This window comes from Capsella rubella, unplaced genomic scaffold (assembly GCF_000375325.1).
Source record: "Capsella rubella cultivar Monte Gargano unplaced genomic scaffold, Caprub1_0 scaffold_8, whole genome shotgun sequence".
Taxonomy (NCBI): Eukaryota; Viridiplantae; Streptophyta; class Magnoliopsida; order Brassicales; family Brassicaceae; genus Capsella; species Capsella rubella.
The window spans coordinates 7,794,487-7,810,862 of NW_006238916.1; the positions used below are offsets into that span (position 1 = coordinate 7,794,487).

The 16,376-nt window shown below is 35.4% G+C and overlaps 4 protein-coding genes across 6 annotated transcripts; 2 read left to right on the top strand and 2 right to left on the bottom strand.

Annotated features, from left to right (window-relative positions):
* The first annotated feature begins 2,857 nt into the window (after positions 1-2,857).
* Positions 2,858-6,400, top strand: LOC17876537 (metal-nicotianamine transporter YSL3). The gene is made up of 9 exons (XM_006281461.2): positions 2,858-3,002; positions 3,340-3,419; positions 3,532-3,949; positions 4,042-4,217; positions 4,478-4,575; positions 4,671-4,805; positions 4,890-5,079; positions 5,168-5,285; positions 5,360-6,400. Exons 3-9 carry the CDS (start codon positions 3,577-3,579, stop codon positions 6,286-6,288), a joined length of 2,019 nt encoding a protein of 672 aa, XP_006281523.1. The 5' UTR covers positions 2,858-3,002; positions 3,340-3,419; positions 3,532-3,576; the 3' UTR covers positions 6,289-6,400.
* Positions 6,401-6,639: 239 nt separating this feature from the next.
* Positions 6,640-7,958, top strand: LOC17874629 (cytochrome b5). The gene is made up of 4 exons (XM_006281415.2): positions 6,640-6,750; positions 6,898-6,995; positions 7,368-7,434; positions 7,537-7,958. The coding sequence occupies exons 2-4, from the start codon at positions 6,909-6,911 to the stop codon at positions 7,785-7,787; spliced, it is 405 nt and encodes a 134-aa protein (XP_006281477.1). The 5' UTR covers positions 6,640-6,750; positions 6,898-6,908; the 3' UTR covers positions 7,788-7,958.
* A 117-nt stretch (positions 7,959-8,075) lies between these two features.
* Positions 8,076-10,922, bottom strand: LOC17875866 (GTPase-activating protein GYP7). Of its 3 annotated transcripts, none has more exons than XM_023783603.1 (5): positions 10,311-10,922; positions 9,930-10,059; positions 9,790-9,839; positions 9,650-9,703; positions 8,076-9,543 (listed from the first exon to the last, which is right to left on the bottom strand). In XM_023783603.1, the coding sequence occupies exons 1-5, from the start codon at positions 10,541-10,543 to the stop codon at positions 8,370-8,372; spliced, it is 1,641 nt and encodes a 546-aa protein (XP_023639371.1). In that variant the 5' UTR covers positions 10,544-10,922; the 3' UTR covers positions 8,076-8,369. The 3 variants fall into 3 exon arrangements, with proteins under 3 accessions (XP_023639371.1, XP_023639370.1, XP_006282367.2); XM_023783602.1 differs by having other exon boundaries at positions 9,930-10,062; XM_006282305.2 differs by having other exon boundaries at positions 9,930-10,065.
* Positions 10,923-12,672: 1,750 nt separating this feature from the next.
* Positions 12,673-14,603, bottom strand: LOC17876164 (pyridoxal reductase, chloroplastic). Its single transcript, XM_006282194.2, has 7 exons — positions 14,377-14,603; positions 14,059-14,287; positions 13,789-13,882; positions 13,571-13,694; positions 13,231-13,484; positions 13,051-13,144; positions 12,673-12,965 (listed from the first exon to the last, which is right to left on the bottom strand). The coding sequence occupies exons 1-7, from the start codon at positions 14,491-14,493 to the stop codon at positions 12,780-12,782; spliced, it is 1,098 nt and encodes a 365-aa protein (XP_006282256.1). The 5' UTR covers positions 14,494-14,603; the 3' UTR covers positions 12,673-12,779.
* Positions 14,604-16,376: the final 1,773 nt, after the last annotated feature.

Sequence of the window (16,376 nt, forward strand, 5' to 3'; positions counted from 1 at the left end):
ATACTTTGTAGGATTGTTTTTAGGGTTTAAGAAATACGCAAAACATCTTTTAATATGTTTGAGAGACTTGTAATGTCGACCAAATAATTTGGGTGACTGGTCGAAATAATAAATGTTATAATATCAACGGAAGATGGTTTAGAAAATAAATCGATAAATTAGCTCAAAGATAACTAAAATACAATAAATAATTTATAGAAGACATGGACTTGTAAATGGAACATGTATGAATCATGAATGACAAAAATACTTTGTAAATTGTAATATGATATTATATTGTGGTATAGTGGTCCTTTACATTCTTACATAATTTACTATTTGTTAAATTAAATCTCTTATGATGATGACAATACCAATATTTATATAGACAGTAGAAGTTTTTTTAGAAAAAAAAAAAATCAAAATGGTTTATACCAAATCCTCTTTGCTTGGTTCGTATCGTTTGGCATAAAGTGAAAACTATAATTAGAATGTGTAGGTCCAAAATCCTCAAGAGGCAAAGACAAAAAATTGGGTAGACTTATAAAAAAGAGACTCAATTGATCAAAACACATGAACTAAAGTTGGGTCAGATCATATTCTTTCAATCATCAGAAAGTGATTCATATCGAGGACTAGTTATGAAGATAAACATTGGTCGAGGTTGAGAAGCTTAATTAGGCCATATCTAGTAAAAGGGGGTTTGCAAAGAATTAAGCGACCCTAATAACAGTATGACATAACTCATAAGGTAGTGTGAGTCTACCGAATAACTAAAATACAAGTTATTTTATACTCCATACGAAAAAATAACTTCACATACCGTTTTAATAATCTCAAACTCCAGTTTCCTCTTGAAAAGCCCTTTTCGTATGGAGTATAAAAAGTACGTGAGATATATATACGTTAATTATTGTGATTTTAAAAGTAGAAAAAGAAAAGTGTACTTCGAATAAAAGAGAGTTGTGATATTCTCTTTTTCTTCTCCATATGTAATAACTATCTCCTTAGCCTATGTACCAGGACACACACACACACACATACGATAAGATTCAATCATCTAAATTAACAACATCCATACGAGACATCCGAGAGTTTAATTGTCTTGCTAATGGTTTGTACTCACACAATCCTCGTGTTACAATTTCGGTTCTAATGTTTAATTAATTCGTCGACAAAAATGAGCTTCATAATTTAATATATACACACAAAACAATAAATATCATTGAACATAGAAAAAACACTTATAATCCTACCCCAAAAAAAAAACAATCACTATTAAAACCGTTGATGTCCAATTTTTGCATGCTGATTACTGTGAGTATGTGGAATTATTATTTAGACTCATTGAACAAATATGATTGCTCAATCTTCTATAACCTCACTTGTTTAATTCCTTTCAGTGGAGAGATCACAAATGCTAATATATTATTGAGTTTTGTGGTCCTAAAAATTGATGAAATAATTACAATTTTTTAATATTTAATATAAAATAATTAACTAACAGTTGAGCATTGACTAGCCAACTAGAGTGAACACACATGCAACATTAAACACAACAAGGTGAACATATATATTTAATAAACCAACGGCAGTTACATTAGTCATTTAACTCTATTCAACCAATACATATGAAATTTATAAGATCTAAAACAAGTCTTGCGCATGCTTCAATCATATGTTCTTGAAAAAAACTTGGTTTAGTCTGATCTTATCCGATGACGCAGGATTGGTCAGTCTTACATCGTCGCGGTACCAACTCGGCCAAGAAACGTCCGAATATAATAGTCCAATTCAACTACTTATGAGTTTGACGTGTAGACGTAAAGAATCAAAAAAGTCGAACATGTTGAATAATCTTATTCAACTTTCATTTTCTCTTTGGATTTTGTTATGTTTGTGACCACATGGTTTATAGAGTTGACATTTACCGATCTCTTGCTTTGACTACCCTAAGAAATAAAAATAAAAATTATATATATATAATATATATATATATATATATATATATCGTTCACATTGTGGAGAGTTCTGTTTTCTACATTTTGTTTTTAGTTTTAGTCTACTTGTCAAGAAAATAAAAAAGGTAGTTATGGTATAAGATTGCTCATAATGTCATCATCTTGTTTAATTAAAAGACACAGTCACATGAACCGGAATCTTGGATTAACCAAATAAATCTAGCTTTATCAGTCAACTAAAGAATAGATGTCATCACAACTTTTCAGTTTTCACATGAATGCCACTAGATTCATTGAGTTAAACATGTATTCTATTACTAAATATGTTAAAATCTCTTATAATTAGAAAAATACATATTTGGTGAAGGGATTAATTATGGAACATATATTTGATTTAACTTCCATTAATGAAATAGTCTAAAAAATAAGAAATATATTCATAATTTATATCTAAGTCTAACCAAAAAATAATCTCTAAGTTACTGAATATCAGATATTTGTTTTCATTACTATATTAGTTTATTTTCAAAATCTAAAAGGTCCTCTTTCTAATAGAGATAATCAAATAAATGTCTTTTTTTTTTCTTACAACATACAATAACCACACACATAATTTAATGCTAGAATAGAGAGTCACACATTTGAACAACCTTAAGAGTTTGATTTTTCTTATGTGACAATTATATAGCCATTAAAAAAAAATCACTTTGTTAATGACATATATGAAGGTTATATATAGGATTAGATGAATTAATAATTATATTTTTGTTTGTCCTTTTGGTGATGTAACACCCCCTTTAATGATTATTTGTACTACATAAACCCAAAAAAACTTTTTTTATTTTTTCTTTCTTTCTTGTTTAGTGTAGTACTGATGTCAACGTGCGGTACATAAGAACTCACCCAAGATCCCTTTTTATCAAAACTCTTCTTCGTTTCAAAGCTTTCTTCTTCATCTCTTCTTCTTCTTCTTCTATATAACAACTTCGAACAAGTCACCAAAGTCCATTTTTGTATAATCTACTACCCTTTTCTGGGCTATTTCTTTAGACTTCGTTTCGTGTAAGCATTTAATGTGTTTGGTCTGCTCTGTTTATTTATCTCTTTGGGAAGTGGGGAGTGTGGTCTTCGTGTGCGTCTTCTTGTTTCATTTATCAGTTACGTTTCATTCTCTTAGCTTATTGATTTCAGAAAGAAAAAAAAAACACTCAATCTTGTTACTGTTCTTGATTAATAATACCAGATTCTTGGTTATAATATAAAGTTACTTTTGATTAGATCTCTAAGCAAAAGAGATAATTTTGCGTCATCTTGATTTGATTCTATGGTTTAAAAGATTATGCAATAGATTAAAAAGATCTCTAGCTTTGCTAAGTAACTGTTTCTTTTTATTCTTCAGATAATTTAAGCTTGTGGCTAGAAAAAAAAAAATCTAAACTTTATATAAAATCCCCAGAATCGGATTGATCCAAAAAAGAGGTACCCTTTTCTTTTTTCCACTTATCTTTTTCTCTAAAAGTAAGTTTTTCTTTAATGGTTGTTAATTATTATAGAATCTGTGTTTTTTTTTTTGGGTTCTTGTTTTTTTCAGTATTGGCAAAAAAAAAAAAAATCAAGAACTAAGGGGAAAAAAAAGATGAGGAGCATGATGGTGGAGAGAGAGGGAAGGAATGAGATAGAGAGAGAAGAAATAGATGACTTGGAAGAGACGCAAAACGAAGCAGATGATTTCAAGTCAATACCTCCATGGAAGAGTCAGATCACTATCAGAGGGATTGTTGCAAGTTTGATCATTGGTGTTATCTACAGTGTGATTGTGATGAAACTAAACCTTACAACAGGTTTGGTACCAAACCTTAATGTCTCTGCAGCTCTTTTAGCCTTTGTCTTTCTTAGAAGCTGGACCAAGCTACTGACCAAAGCCGGGATTGTGACTAAACCGTTCACTAAACAAGAGAACACTGTGGTCCAAACTTGTGCTGTTGCTTGTTACAGCATTGCAGTTGGAGGTTTTGTGAATTTTTTTGACTAATTCTTTTGTTGATTTTTTTTTTTGGGTTGGATTAGATTGTTTGAGGTTTTGTGTTTGTGTGATTTGCAGGTGGGTTTGGTTCATACCTTCTTGGTTTAAGCAAAAATACTTATGAACAATCAGGAGGAACTCACACTGATGGGAATTACCCGGGAAGCACTAAAGAGCCTGGAATCGGTTGGATGACCGCTTTCTTGTTCTTTACTTGCTTTGTTGGTCTTTTAGCATTGGTTCCTCTAAGAAAGGTAGAGACTTTAAGCTTCCTGTTTTGTTGAATTGTAACTAGAGATGTTGTGGTAGGCCAAAGTTTGTGGCTCAGTCCGGCCGATATAACGATGATATGGGCCGGACCAAACCCACTAGAGCCAACCTAGGCTTAATATTGGCCAAGTTTGGACTATTTATCCCGGGTTGGCTCGTTTGATCTATCGCAACATTTCGATTTGTAGATGGTTTGGGTCTAGATTTCTAAGTTTTCATTATGCTTTTTTTTTCTGTTAACTAGATCATGATCATAGACTACAAGTTGACATATCCGAGTGGAACAGCTACCGCGGTTTTAATCAACGGTTTCCACACTCCTAAAGGCAATAAAATGGCCAAGTATTAAACTCAGATTTTTTTTCCGCAGTCTCTTAGCTCTCTTTCACCACAACTTCTTGAGTTTCTGATAAAAATGGAAAACTATTTGTATGCAGGAAACAAGTGTATGGGTTTGTGAAGTACTTCTCCTTTAGCTTTATTTGGGCTTTCTTTCAATGGTTCTTCTCTGGTGGTGCAGACTGCGGTTTCATTCAGTTTCCAACTTTTGGGTTAGAAGCTTGGAGAAACTCGTGAGTATTATCCGTAGCTCGATTTGTCATATACATAGATTATAAAAAAACAGAATCTTGATGATTCTTGAAAAATTTTGACAGGTTCTACTTCGACTTTAGCATGACATACATTGGAGCAGGAATGATCTGTTCCCACATTGTCAATATATCTTTGCTTTTTGGGGCTGTTCTGTCTTGGGGTATCATGTGGCCACTCATTAAAGGACTTCAAGGAGATTGGTTCCCATCAACTCTTCCTGAAAGCAGTATGAAGAGTCTCAATGGTTACAAGGTTCCATATCAAAAAAGACTAAAACTGTACAATAAACTCGGTCTCTCTTTCGCCCAATTTCGTTCTTAATTTGTTCATACCTCTGCAGGTGTTTATATCAATCTCATTGATCCTGGGAGACGGGCTTTACCATTTCATTAAGATACTTCTCATTACAGCAAAAAACATGTACGCCAAGTTAAAGGATCGCCACTCCGGGAAATCTAGTAAGTATACACCTAAAACTATCGAAAATCGTCATTTTCTTTAATGTGTCTGATATTCGAACGTAAAATCGCAGATTCGGAGAAAGATAAACAAACTATAGCAGATCTTAAAAGAGATGAAATCTTTGTAAAAGACAGCATTCCATTATGGGTTGCAGCAGTTGGATACGCAGCCTTCTCTGTTGTATCGATAATCGCGATCCCCCTAATGTTCCCTGAGCTCAAATGGTACTTCATAGTGGTAGCTTACATGCTAGCTCCATCACTAGGTTTCAGCAACGCTTATGGAGCAGGGCTTACAGACATGAACATGGCTTATAACTATGGTAAAGTCGCTCTGTTCATCTTAGCCGCAATGGCCGGGAAACAAAACGGTGTAGTCGCGGGACTTGTCGGTTGCGGGTTGATAAAATCAATCGTATCGATTTCTTCTGACCTAATGCACGATTTCAAGACAGGACATTTGACTCTGACTTCGCCGAGGTCAATGCTTGTGAGCCAAGCTATCGGCACGGCTATAGGATGCGTCGTGGCTCCTCTCACTTTCTTCTTGTTCTACAAAGCTTTCGATGTGGGAAACCCTGACGGAGAGTATAAAGCACCTTACGCTTTGATATACAGAAACATGGCGATTCTTGGAGTTGAAGGCTTCTCTGCTTTGCCTCAACACTGTCTCCAGCTCTGTTACGGGTTTTTCGCATTCGCGGTGGCAGCGAATCTCGTAAGGGATTCGTCGCCGGAGAAGATCGGGAAATGGGTTCCATTACCAATGGCAATGGCGGTTCCGTTTCTTGTCGGAGGGTACTTCGCCGTTGATATGTGTGTTGGTAGTTTGATTGTGTTTGCTTGGAACATGAGAGATAAGGTTAAAGCCGGTTTAATGGTACCAGCGGTTGCTTCCGGTTTGATATGTGGAGATGGTCTTTGGATTTTGCCTTCGTCGGTTCTTGCTTTGGCTGGAGTGAGACCTCCGATATGTATGAGCTTCATGCCTAGTAAATAAATTACTCTCTTTTTTTGTGTAGCGTGTTAACTTAGCAAAAGAAATGTTTAGGAAATTTACCAAAATAAAAAGAGGGGTTGAATATAGTATAAAATATTTTTCTTTAATAGCATTTGAGATCATACGTTGTGTGTATGTCAAAAACAACACATTGAGACCACACGTCATTATTTGTAATTTTCTAAGTACAAAATCGTGGACCGATCTCTCTAAAAGGAGAAAACTTTGAAAGCCCAATTCGATTTTGTTCAAAGTCAAACCTAAAGTTGACGAAAACTACCCTTGGTCAGCTCTTGACAAACCAAATCCTAGGCAAAATAATTAAGGGTAATTTCGTCTTTTTAAGGAGTTGAGCAAGATTAAGTAGGTGAGGAACTCCATTTACGTCCCTCGTGTTGTTGTGCTTTGCTGATTTACTGCTTTGGAGCTATCGAACGTCTGAATCTGAAAGACGAAGAATCCGTAAGAAAAATTTTCTCAGTAGTAAAATCAAATCATTCATCTTCGTTTTGATTGTTTCGATTTGAATCTGTTCATCTTCTACTAATCTGGATTATTCATATCAAAAGATTTGATTTTTGATCAGATGTGTTGTTGTTTTTTTTGCAGTTTGAGTAGACATGGCTTCAGATCGCAAGGTTTTAACTTTCGAAGATGTTTCTCAGCACAACAAAACTAAGGATTGTTGGCTTATCATTTCCGGCAAGGTTAGATCTTGTCTCTTTGTTTCGAGATTAATCTCTCTGTCTAGGTGACTTTCAGGAACATAGTTTCTCTTTCTTCGTTGATCTTGTTTCAAAGCTTCGATTTTTAAGTTGTAGAGTTGGATTCAGTGTTTACTCGAGCTGCTCACTGGTTAAATACACAATCTTTGTTGTCGATTCAGTGAAATTTTAGATTGAGAGATTGTTTTGGTGTGCTAATTCACACTGGAAGAAACATAGTTTGTGTCTACTGTTTAATAGTTAGTTAGTGCCTAGTGGTTTCTACTTGAGTATGGTCCGTGATTGTTACATTCTTGGGTTTGAACTATTGTTTATTAGTGGTTGATGGGTTGGTTCTTGAACTTTTGAGTTCAGGTGTATGATGTGACCCCATTCATGGATGATCATCCTGGAGGCGATGAAGTCTTGTTGTCCTCAACAGGTGGGGTGTAAATTTCTTAATGATAAAAACGATGGTTGGTCGCTGATCTAATGCAAATTTGGGGCTGCTTGATGACAATTGTTCTGTTTTGGTGTGTTGCAGGGAAAGATGCTACAAATGATTTCGAAGACGTTGGTCACAGCGACACTGCAAGGGAAATGATGGAGAAATATTACATTGGTGAGATCGATTCGTCTAGTGTTCCTGCAACAAGGACATATGTTGCGCCACAGCAACCAGCATACAACCAAGACAAGACACCAGAATTCATTATCAAGATTCTTCAGTTCCTTGTTCCGATCTTGATCTTGGGACTGGCTCTTGTCGTCCGTCACTATACCAAGAAAGACTAGAAGCCGAATTATCTCTTCGGATCTCTGTATTTCTCTATTGCGAAAAGTTACTGTGTTGTTTGGTCTTAGACTGCGTCTGTGTTCCTTACTGATTCTTGTTGAAATTTACAAACCAATAATCAATGTGTTGCTAGTTTTGCTGTTTTTAAGTTTATGATGACATGTTTTCGATTCTGGTGATATAATAAAAGAGTGCTTGTTTTGCCAAAACTGAAGCTGGTTAACAAAAATTTCATTTTGGTTTCCAGATACTGTATCTGAAGGAAGTGGGAAACTGGAATTCTACAATTGAGGAAACAATATCAATACAATTGTGGAAACGACAGTTTCAGACTCATCCGTTACATTTTAACAGGAATTTTTGTCTTGTCTTTTTCATTAGTACTACAATAAAAGTGGTAAGGATAGTAGTATTGTGTTCTCTGTGTGATGAGGAAACAAAAAAAGAGAGAAGAGAGGGGGTAGAAACGGTAAGAACCGAATCAAACCGCAACAAACCTTAGACCTTGACAAAACACAGCCAGACGAGTGCAAGGGCTTTGTGTGGTGGAAACACTTCATTTCTGGCTTTGAGAGACTTCATCAAATGCTCTGAGATTGGGAAGAAAGAGTTTCAATCTTGTCGTGGAGAGTGACGACAAGATGATGCGCATCATCTAAAAGCTTCCAGACATTAAGCTGACCAGCCATGCTGTTACACTCTTCCACAATCTCATCCATACTACTGTACTTCTGTATAATCAGTTTCCTACGTAGTACTAATGCTGCGATTGCATAGAGCAAGAGATCATCAGTTGGTGGTGCTTGTTGCCGGATTCTGCTCCATGGCGATTTCCCTACTCCAGCTCTAATAGCAGCTTGATCAGCCCACATAACTTCCCAGAGACATAGCGTCTGTTCAAAACTCAACTCCCTCCTAAACATCACAAGCACCATCCTGTAAACGAAACTACAATCCTCGGCTTGAAGATTCTCCAAGTGTTTGTAAAGCTGAGAGTCTTTGTTTTTTATGATCTTTGATACAATACTTAGCTGTCTTTGAATCCCTGCTTCATCAAGCCTGAAATTATGCCGAGCTTTCTTCATGAAACCCACAAAGCACCAGAAAGCCTCGTGATCCTCTGAGATCACAGCGAGGATGGGAGATAGCAGATCGCTCATTCCTTGGCAGTAGCCTATCTCAGGATCATACATAGCATATGCTTCAAGAATTGCAACTAGCCGTGCAGCGTGGTAAAGTCTACAGCTTTCTAAGTGATCATAGTCTTTTAACCCCACAGACTCAGCTAAACTGCGAGCTTTACTTTCTGTGACTGCAGTTGAATATGGAGAATAAGTTGCCCACTCAGAATCCGCCCGTAAAGCATCAAGCCGGATAATACGTTGCCATGTAGAGAAGTCTTCATGTACAGCGACTTCTACTTGGATCTCATCAGTAGTAGCTACAAGAGGCGAACTACTCTCTTCAGAACTGTTATTACTAGTATCCTCCTTTGGTTTTTTCGCATCACTGTATACAAAAGATGGGAGTAGTAGAACATCCTCATTTTCTTCACAAGAGTCTGAAGAGTCAGTGTTCAAAGCAGAGACCACATCTTGACTTGTCATTGGTTCCGTAATCTTATTATAATCATCCACGAATTGAACACATTGACTATTTACGTCCTCAGAAGGAAGTTCCTCAAGATTATCAGTACTTCCATTGCCGCACTTAAGAAGCATCTGGCACCGTCTCTGTAGTTTCTCATACTCATTCCTACATTCAAAGATCACAACAATGAAATTATAACTCTGCATCTGTATAGGAACATTGCAATATAATATATAGATGTCTATGATACTAGATCAAATCTTTTACTAACCTTTTTTGAGTTTTAACCGCTTCTCTTTCTTCACTAGTACTGTTCAAATCATAGCTGCCATAAGAGAATACAAGTTGAGAACCTCAGCAGAGAGATTTAGAAAGAATGAACACAAGGACAAAACAACAACAAACACTCACACTCCGAGTAAGAATAGCCACACTTCAGCACGAATACTTGGCTCAACACCCTACAGAACCACAAGAACAAAAAATCAGAACCAATACAGAGACAAGTAAGAATCAGGACATACACATGGTCCATGTTCAAAAACACTCACTCTGCTTCTAACTTTCTTCAGAAATCCAACCCCACCATCACGGAGTTTGCCCTCCGGTGTAAATAAACTCCTCCATTGATGTGACGTCAATGCCCACTTCCTTTTCCGGCGAGACCACGGTGATTTACGCCTGCTTCTACACAAAAAAGGGTCAAAATTAGAATCAAATCCACCAACATTGGTTGCCAAAACCAATCTTAAAATCAAAACAAAGAAGCAATCAGAACAAAGATAGAAACTTTTTTCTGAATCGGAAATTGAATCAATACTTACCTGAGCTGTGAACATTCAATTTGAACTCTATGATTAGATCAGAAAAACAGAATCTTTTAAGATCCCATCTAAAAATATTCCAAATCTAAAACCTTTAAACACACTCACCGATCGGAAGAAGTAACTGAAGATGGAGACGCAGGATTAGCCACAAAGAGAACCGATCGTATATGGATCCACGAAGAAGACGACGAAGAAGACGACGAAGAAGACGAATTCGAAGAACATGAATTAGAATTAGAAGGAGGTGAAGACGAAGAAGAAGATGGTAACGAAGAAGACGATGAAGAAGAAGAATTAGCTGAAGACGTTGAAGTATAGCTTCTCCGTAACGCCTTCATCGGATTCTTAAAAAATCAAAACCCCAACAAAAATCAAAAACCACCAAAATCACAAAGCCTCGTGCTTTCTCATCGAAGATCTAAGAAAAATCTTCGCTTTTTGAAAAACCCATTGGCGTATCACCGCCGTAACTCCGCCGTGTACAGACACAAACCAAATCCTCCTCCTCCGCCGAGATAGAGAAACCAAGCATGAGATATGTTTCAGAAAGAGATAGACCGACTTAAGTTTTGAGTTTGACCTATCCAAATCTGTCGCTGTGATGATGATATATCTCAAGCGTCTTCCTCAGCACGCCGAAACTGAAGAGAAGAAGAAGAAGGAGAGAGAGAGAGAGAGAGAGAGAGAGAGAGAGAGAGAGAGAGAGAGAGAGAGAGAGAGAGAGAGAGAGAGAGAGAGAGAGAGAGAGAGAAGAAGATGAAAGAAAGAAAAAAAAAAAGCAAAAGCATCCAACAACTGAAACCCCTCTTAACCACTTTGCTTTGCTTCTTTCTTTTTCAGCTCTTGTCCTTTTTTTTTTTTTAATCTTTATATCTTATCTTAGGGCGCGTGGACTCGCGCGTTTTACTTTTAAACCTAACACGCGCTTTAACTCTCCACGCGATTTGGTAGGTGAATTTTAATTTTCTTTACGACGGTGTCGTTTCATTTTTGGATTATCTTTTTTTTTTAACGCGATATCGTGAATTAACCATAGAGGAGATGACACGTGTGGTGTAAAAACTTTATTAAAGTCAAAGATAAAAAGGATTTACAATTACGTTCCCACTTTACCGCGGCTTTTAAGGAACATAATCATGATTAGTTTTTGTAGATTTTTTCGAGTTTTGTACTAAAGAACAAATCTAATCATATGAATGTTGACCTAATGGACCTACGACGCTTATGCTTAATGGTAATTTTAAGATTGGATTAAACAAACATCATTCATGGTAGCTAATGGGTTGTTTTATTTCTAGAATAGTTTTTGTTTAGCAGGATGATCATGAAAATACATTAATTTTCAGTAGGATATTACTAACATATAATCAAATATTTATCTAAATTAGATTCATATTAAGAAATCAGTCAGATTAATTTAAATATAACCGAGATAGATTAAGAATACGAACCAAGATCGTGGTTCGATAAGTAAATATTAAAGATTGGTTAATGTATTTACCATATGAAATTGATCAAGTGAAAACCAATTGTTAATTATATCAACAAAACCGAGTCAAAAGCAAACCAGAAACTGTTTATTAGCAATATTTATAAACAAAGACTCTGAAAAAGAATTTGATTAATATCATATGTTAATTGTTTATTTTTGTTGTAACTTGTTTAGTAGTTAGTAGTTACTAGTTAAAGTGTAATGGAATAAAGAGAAAATAACTAGACTATGCCTTTGTTTTATATTTTTTTGACTTTGTTTTATATTTTTTTGACTGGCATAAAGCTGAAGAAGATATGTTATAAAAAATAATTAATGTAGCCGCGTATGTCATTAACCAAATCTGGAATATAGTTGGTATTATTAAATTACACAAAGCATATGACACAAAGATTATTCTAATAATAAAGGTACTACTAGTAGTGTATTTTTTTTTTTAAAAAACGGTTTATGAAATTTATATACTTTTGCATGTTCTTGGAACTATAATTGTTTTTAAATGATAATAATATTCCGATTAACAAAGAAGAGAAGTTAATGAAGAGATTAAAGTTCGTTGGATGAAGAAGAAGACAGCAAAAGACTAGTAGCCAAGTTGTAGGTTATAAAATTAACATTATTATTTGGTTGCTTGAAAGATAAGTTATGTCTGTCTATATATAAATGCAGAAATCGCAATGATAAGTTTGGTCACTAGCTTGTGTATGGATAGAGAGAGAGAGCGCGCGCTTAAAAGAGCAAAGAACACAACTATCGAGAACTTTGTTTATGTGTCCCTCACAACGATGCTAATAATGTCTACCCGGCATGAGAAAATATGAACATTATGTCCAAAATCTAAGCTTTTTGAATAAGTTTGACATATCATTACTTCATACGCAATGTTTTGGGAAAACAAATGACATTTTCCTTACTCTCAACCTATCTTAGATAGGAGTTTTATTCTTCTTTGTAGATTTGGTTTGAGTCGAATCATATTTGCAGAGATATATAATAACAGTTTAAACGCAATCTTCTCTACTTATACACATTGTTCTCATTTGTGGTCTTAGATGTATAAGAGCATCTTTTAGCTTATCCTATTATCTTGTCTGAAAAATGTTCTGAATCATTGACTTTGGTGATTCTTTAGCTGCATATTCTAACTGAAGTTGTTCATCGTTTGTAAGTTTCCATCCCAGAGCACCCAAATTATCTTCAACATGTTTAACCGACTTGATACCCGGTATAGGCACTGTCCCTTTGCATATACACCAGTTTATTGCAACCTGCAAAACCAGATAGATAATATACTCATGCTTCAATGTTTCACATTTCTTCTTCCCAAGAACATTTCGAAAGTTAAAATCATACCTGAGGCATAGTCTTTCCTCGCTTCTCTGCAATCTCTCTCTGTGCTAAAAGCAGTGGTTCTAATCCAGGAAGAATTTGTCCAAACAGGAATGATCTGTTTACAAAGTGTTCAAGCATAGTTACTAACAAGAAACAAGCTCTTTGTTTTATCGGTTGTTAGACAAGCTATAACTACTTTACCGTGGACCAGTAGGAAGTTTTGAAGAGGAGTATTTCCCAGTTAGCATTCCTAGACCGAGAGGACTATAAGAGATTAAGCGAATCCCGAGCTCGTCGCATATACTCTTGATCTCTAGTTGCTCTTTCCCCATGCTTAGCAATGAGAATTGCACTTGAGCAGAACATAAAGGAACCCCTCGGGTTTTGAGGTAATCATGAATCTTCACAAGCTGTTGAGGTCCATAGTTACTGACTCCAACCGCTCGAACTAATCCCTGAGAAAGAGGAACCTTTATCATCCACTTTCCAAGTGCTTAATGAGACTGAAGAGATTTCATATGTCAGTGGATTTTTAAGCAACCTTTTCGTACATTGCCACTAGACCATCCCAAAGAACAAGCTCTTGTAGAGGCGCATAGTTTGCAGTTGACCAGTGAAGCTGTCCAATCCCAAGCTGGTCTATCTGAAGCCGGTCTAAAGAAGCTCTGAGACAAGAACAGAACATTCAATCTACCATCAATCTCCAAAAAACCAAAAAGTAAAAAAGAGAGTAAGAGACAAAATTAAGACTACAGGGACCTGCAGGCATTCACAAACTGTCCAGAAGTTAAACGCCATGGATAAGCAGCAAACTTTGTAGCTACCACTACTTCATTTTGCTTCCCTTTTAGGACTGCAATTTGAAAACAACCAATCATCAGCTTAAGCACAACACACAAACCCACTACAGCAACAACATATCAAGCCAGTTCTAAGATATAACTCAGAACCAAGCTAAAGGCAAATTTCTCAGAAAATCACATGAATCAGGAACTTTAGATCAGTAAGACCAATGATATAGGAACAGACCTTGAGAGTCTTTGATGAATTTGCCCAAAAGTCTCTCACTTTGGCCATTAAGCCTACCAGTACCATAAGAATCAGCAGTATCAAACAAATTAATTCCATTTTGCAAAGCCAATTCGAAAGCTTGTTGAAGCTGATCGTCCATTGAAGTCTGATAACCCCAAAGAAGCTGATTTCCCCAAGCCCATGTCCCAAATCCCATTGGAGAAACACTCAAAGGACCCATTTTTACCTAAAACCATCGATTCATTCACTCAATTACATAAGAAAAGAGAACCCTTTGCTACGTTTGGTGCTTTTATATATGTATTGGCGTATTACCTTTTGCCATGGCCAGAAAAGAGGAAGCTTGAGGGGCTTAAATGTGGTTATGTTTGAAGGAGTGTTTGAGCAGTTTATGTTAGTGAAGGTCTTTGTAGTAGACAATGTAAAAGCCATTGAAAGAGGTTCGAATTAGAGAAGTAGAGTGTGGAGAAGAAGAAGAAGAAGAAGAAGAAGGCTCTGAAAGCCTTTCTTCAGGCTTCAGCTGTTTCTCATTGTGTGGCAGAAAAAAGAAAATAAAAATGGATGTTTTTAGAGATAACTGTTTATGATTTTTCTGGAATTTAATATTACATATAAATTTGCAATTATGAATTCTTTAACCAAAATATAATAATAGTTTACAATCCATCAAAGAAATCAAATATAGAATGTCAAAAATAAAATAGAGATATAAATAAATATGGCAAACTAAAAAATTAGATTTGTTTCTGTTCGGGTCAGAAGATTTTAGTCTTTTGCAACCCTTTGCTTCTATTTCTATCCATGACCAGGTCCAGTATCATAATTTTGTGGAAGCCCAGTAGCCCACTCAATATAATATTTAGAGAATTGAAAATCTATTTTACAAAAAAACTGTGGTGACAAAATCTTAAATAAATAGAAGTTTTTTTTTTGAAAAAAACTTAAATAAATAAAAGTTGTTTTCACATGTTTCTATATCCTACAAAATAATTTGATACCATGCAAAATAGTGTGTTGTGGGATAACATAATAACTTTTTGGTATAGAATAGAATATATATATACATGCAGTTTCATAACAAAAAAGAAACAGGAAGCATAGAAAATTGAAAAAGTAGAATGATTAACAAAAAAAAAAAAGAAAAAAGAAAAAGAGAATGTCCAAACGAAGGGCTTACGATAATCTAATTACTGTAACAATGTACATACTCATACCCAACTAGGCAACGTCGACAAGTCTACTACAACTGATCATAAGAGCTTTGCTCTCTCGCTTGTATTGACTTTGCGAAGATTATTCCTAAAGAGAATGCAATCACGAGAACGAAACAATTTTGGACCACCACCAAGGCCTAGCTATATCTCTCACTATCTCAGCAATAGGCAAAATCCGCGGATATCCAAACGCATATAAAATGAAATCATCATGCTATATATATATGTAATGTGACTCTGTCAATGCCAAAACGAATACGAAATAGATAAATAGAGACGTAAACTATACAATTCTTCTTTTGGCATCAGTTTCATCACCAACGTGTCATTGGTTTTTTTTTACCATATAGTATGTAGTTTATTATTTATTCGTGGGTAGACTTTAACGTATAGTCAAAACGAACATGAACACATGCATTTTAAAATTAGTTTTGGAAGTTTTTACATGACGAGCTCATGCGTGTCTTGATAAGTAGCTCTAATCACATCCACGTAAAAAACGACACATGTATTGAATTTTATATTTAGGCATCATTTTCAGGTGATGAAAAGATACATTTTGTAATTGTAGACTTGTAGTGATATGTTTATTATTGGTAGAAATAGAAAAATAATGTATGTTTCTTCTCGGAGTGGTTGAAACATGAAAAGCTTAGATTGTGTGGGTGGAGAACCTCTATATATTCAGCATATATAGATACATGCAATTAAATAAATAATTGTACATGGATTTTAATATTAGGTCAAATGACTTTAGAAAACACACATATTCAAACGTTTGGTTGAGAGTTTGAGGAGCCATTCGAAAGACAAATCCTTTTGACATGTGGGAGATGTGGCCCATAAACCCCAAAGGATGCTTGTGTCATATTCATAGAATATGATTCGACTTTTGCTAATTTTTTCTTCTCCATTCATATAAATTTGTTATGATAACAAAAGGCACTAGTTTACATTAGCTGTCGCTATTTGCTTATTAGGTTTTGGGATAGACTTAGAACTGAGACGATCCTTTGGTTAAATTTGATATGGTTTGCTTCTTATTATAATGTATTTGGTTCATATTGAATATATGTATATATGATTACTTGGTTATGTTTG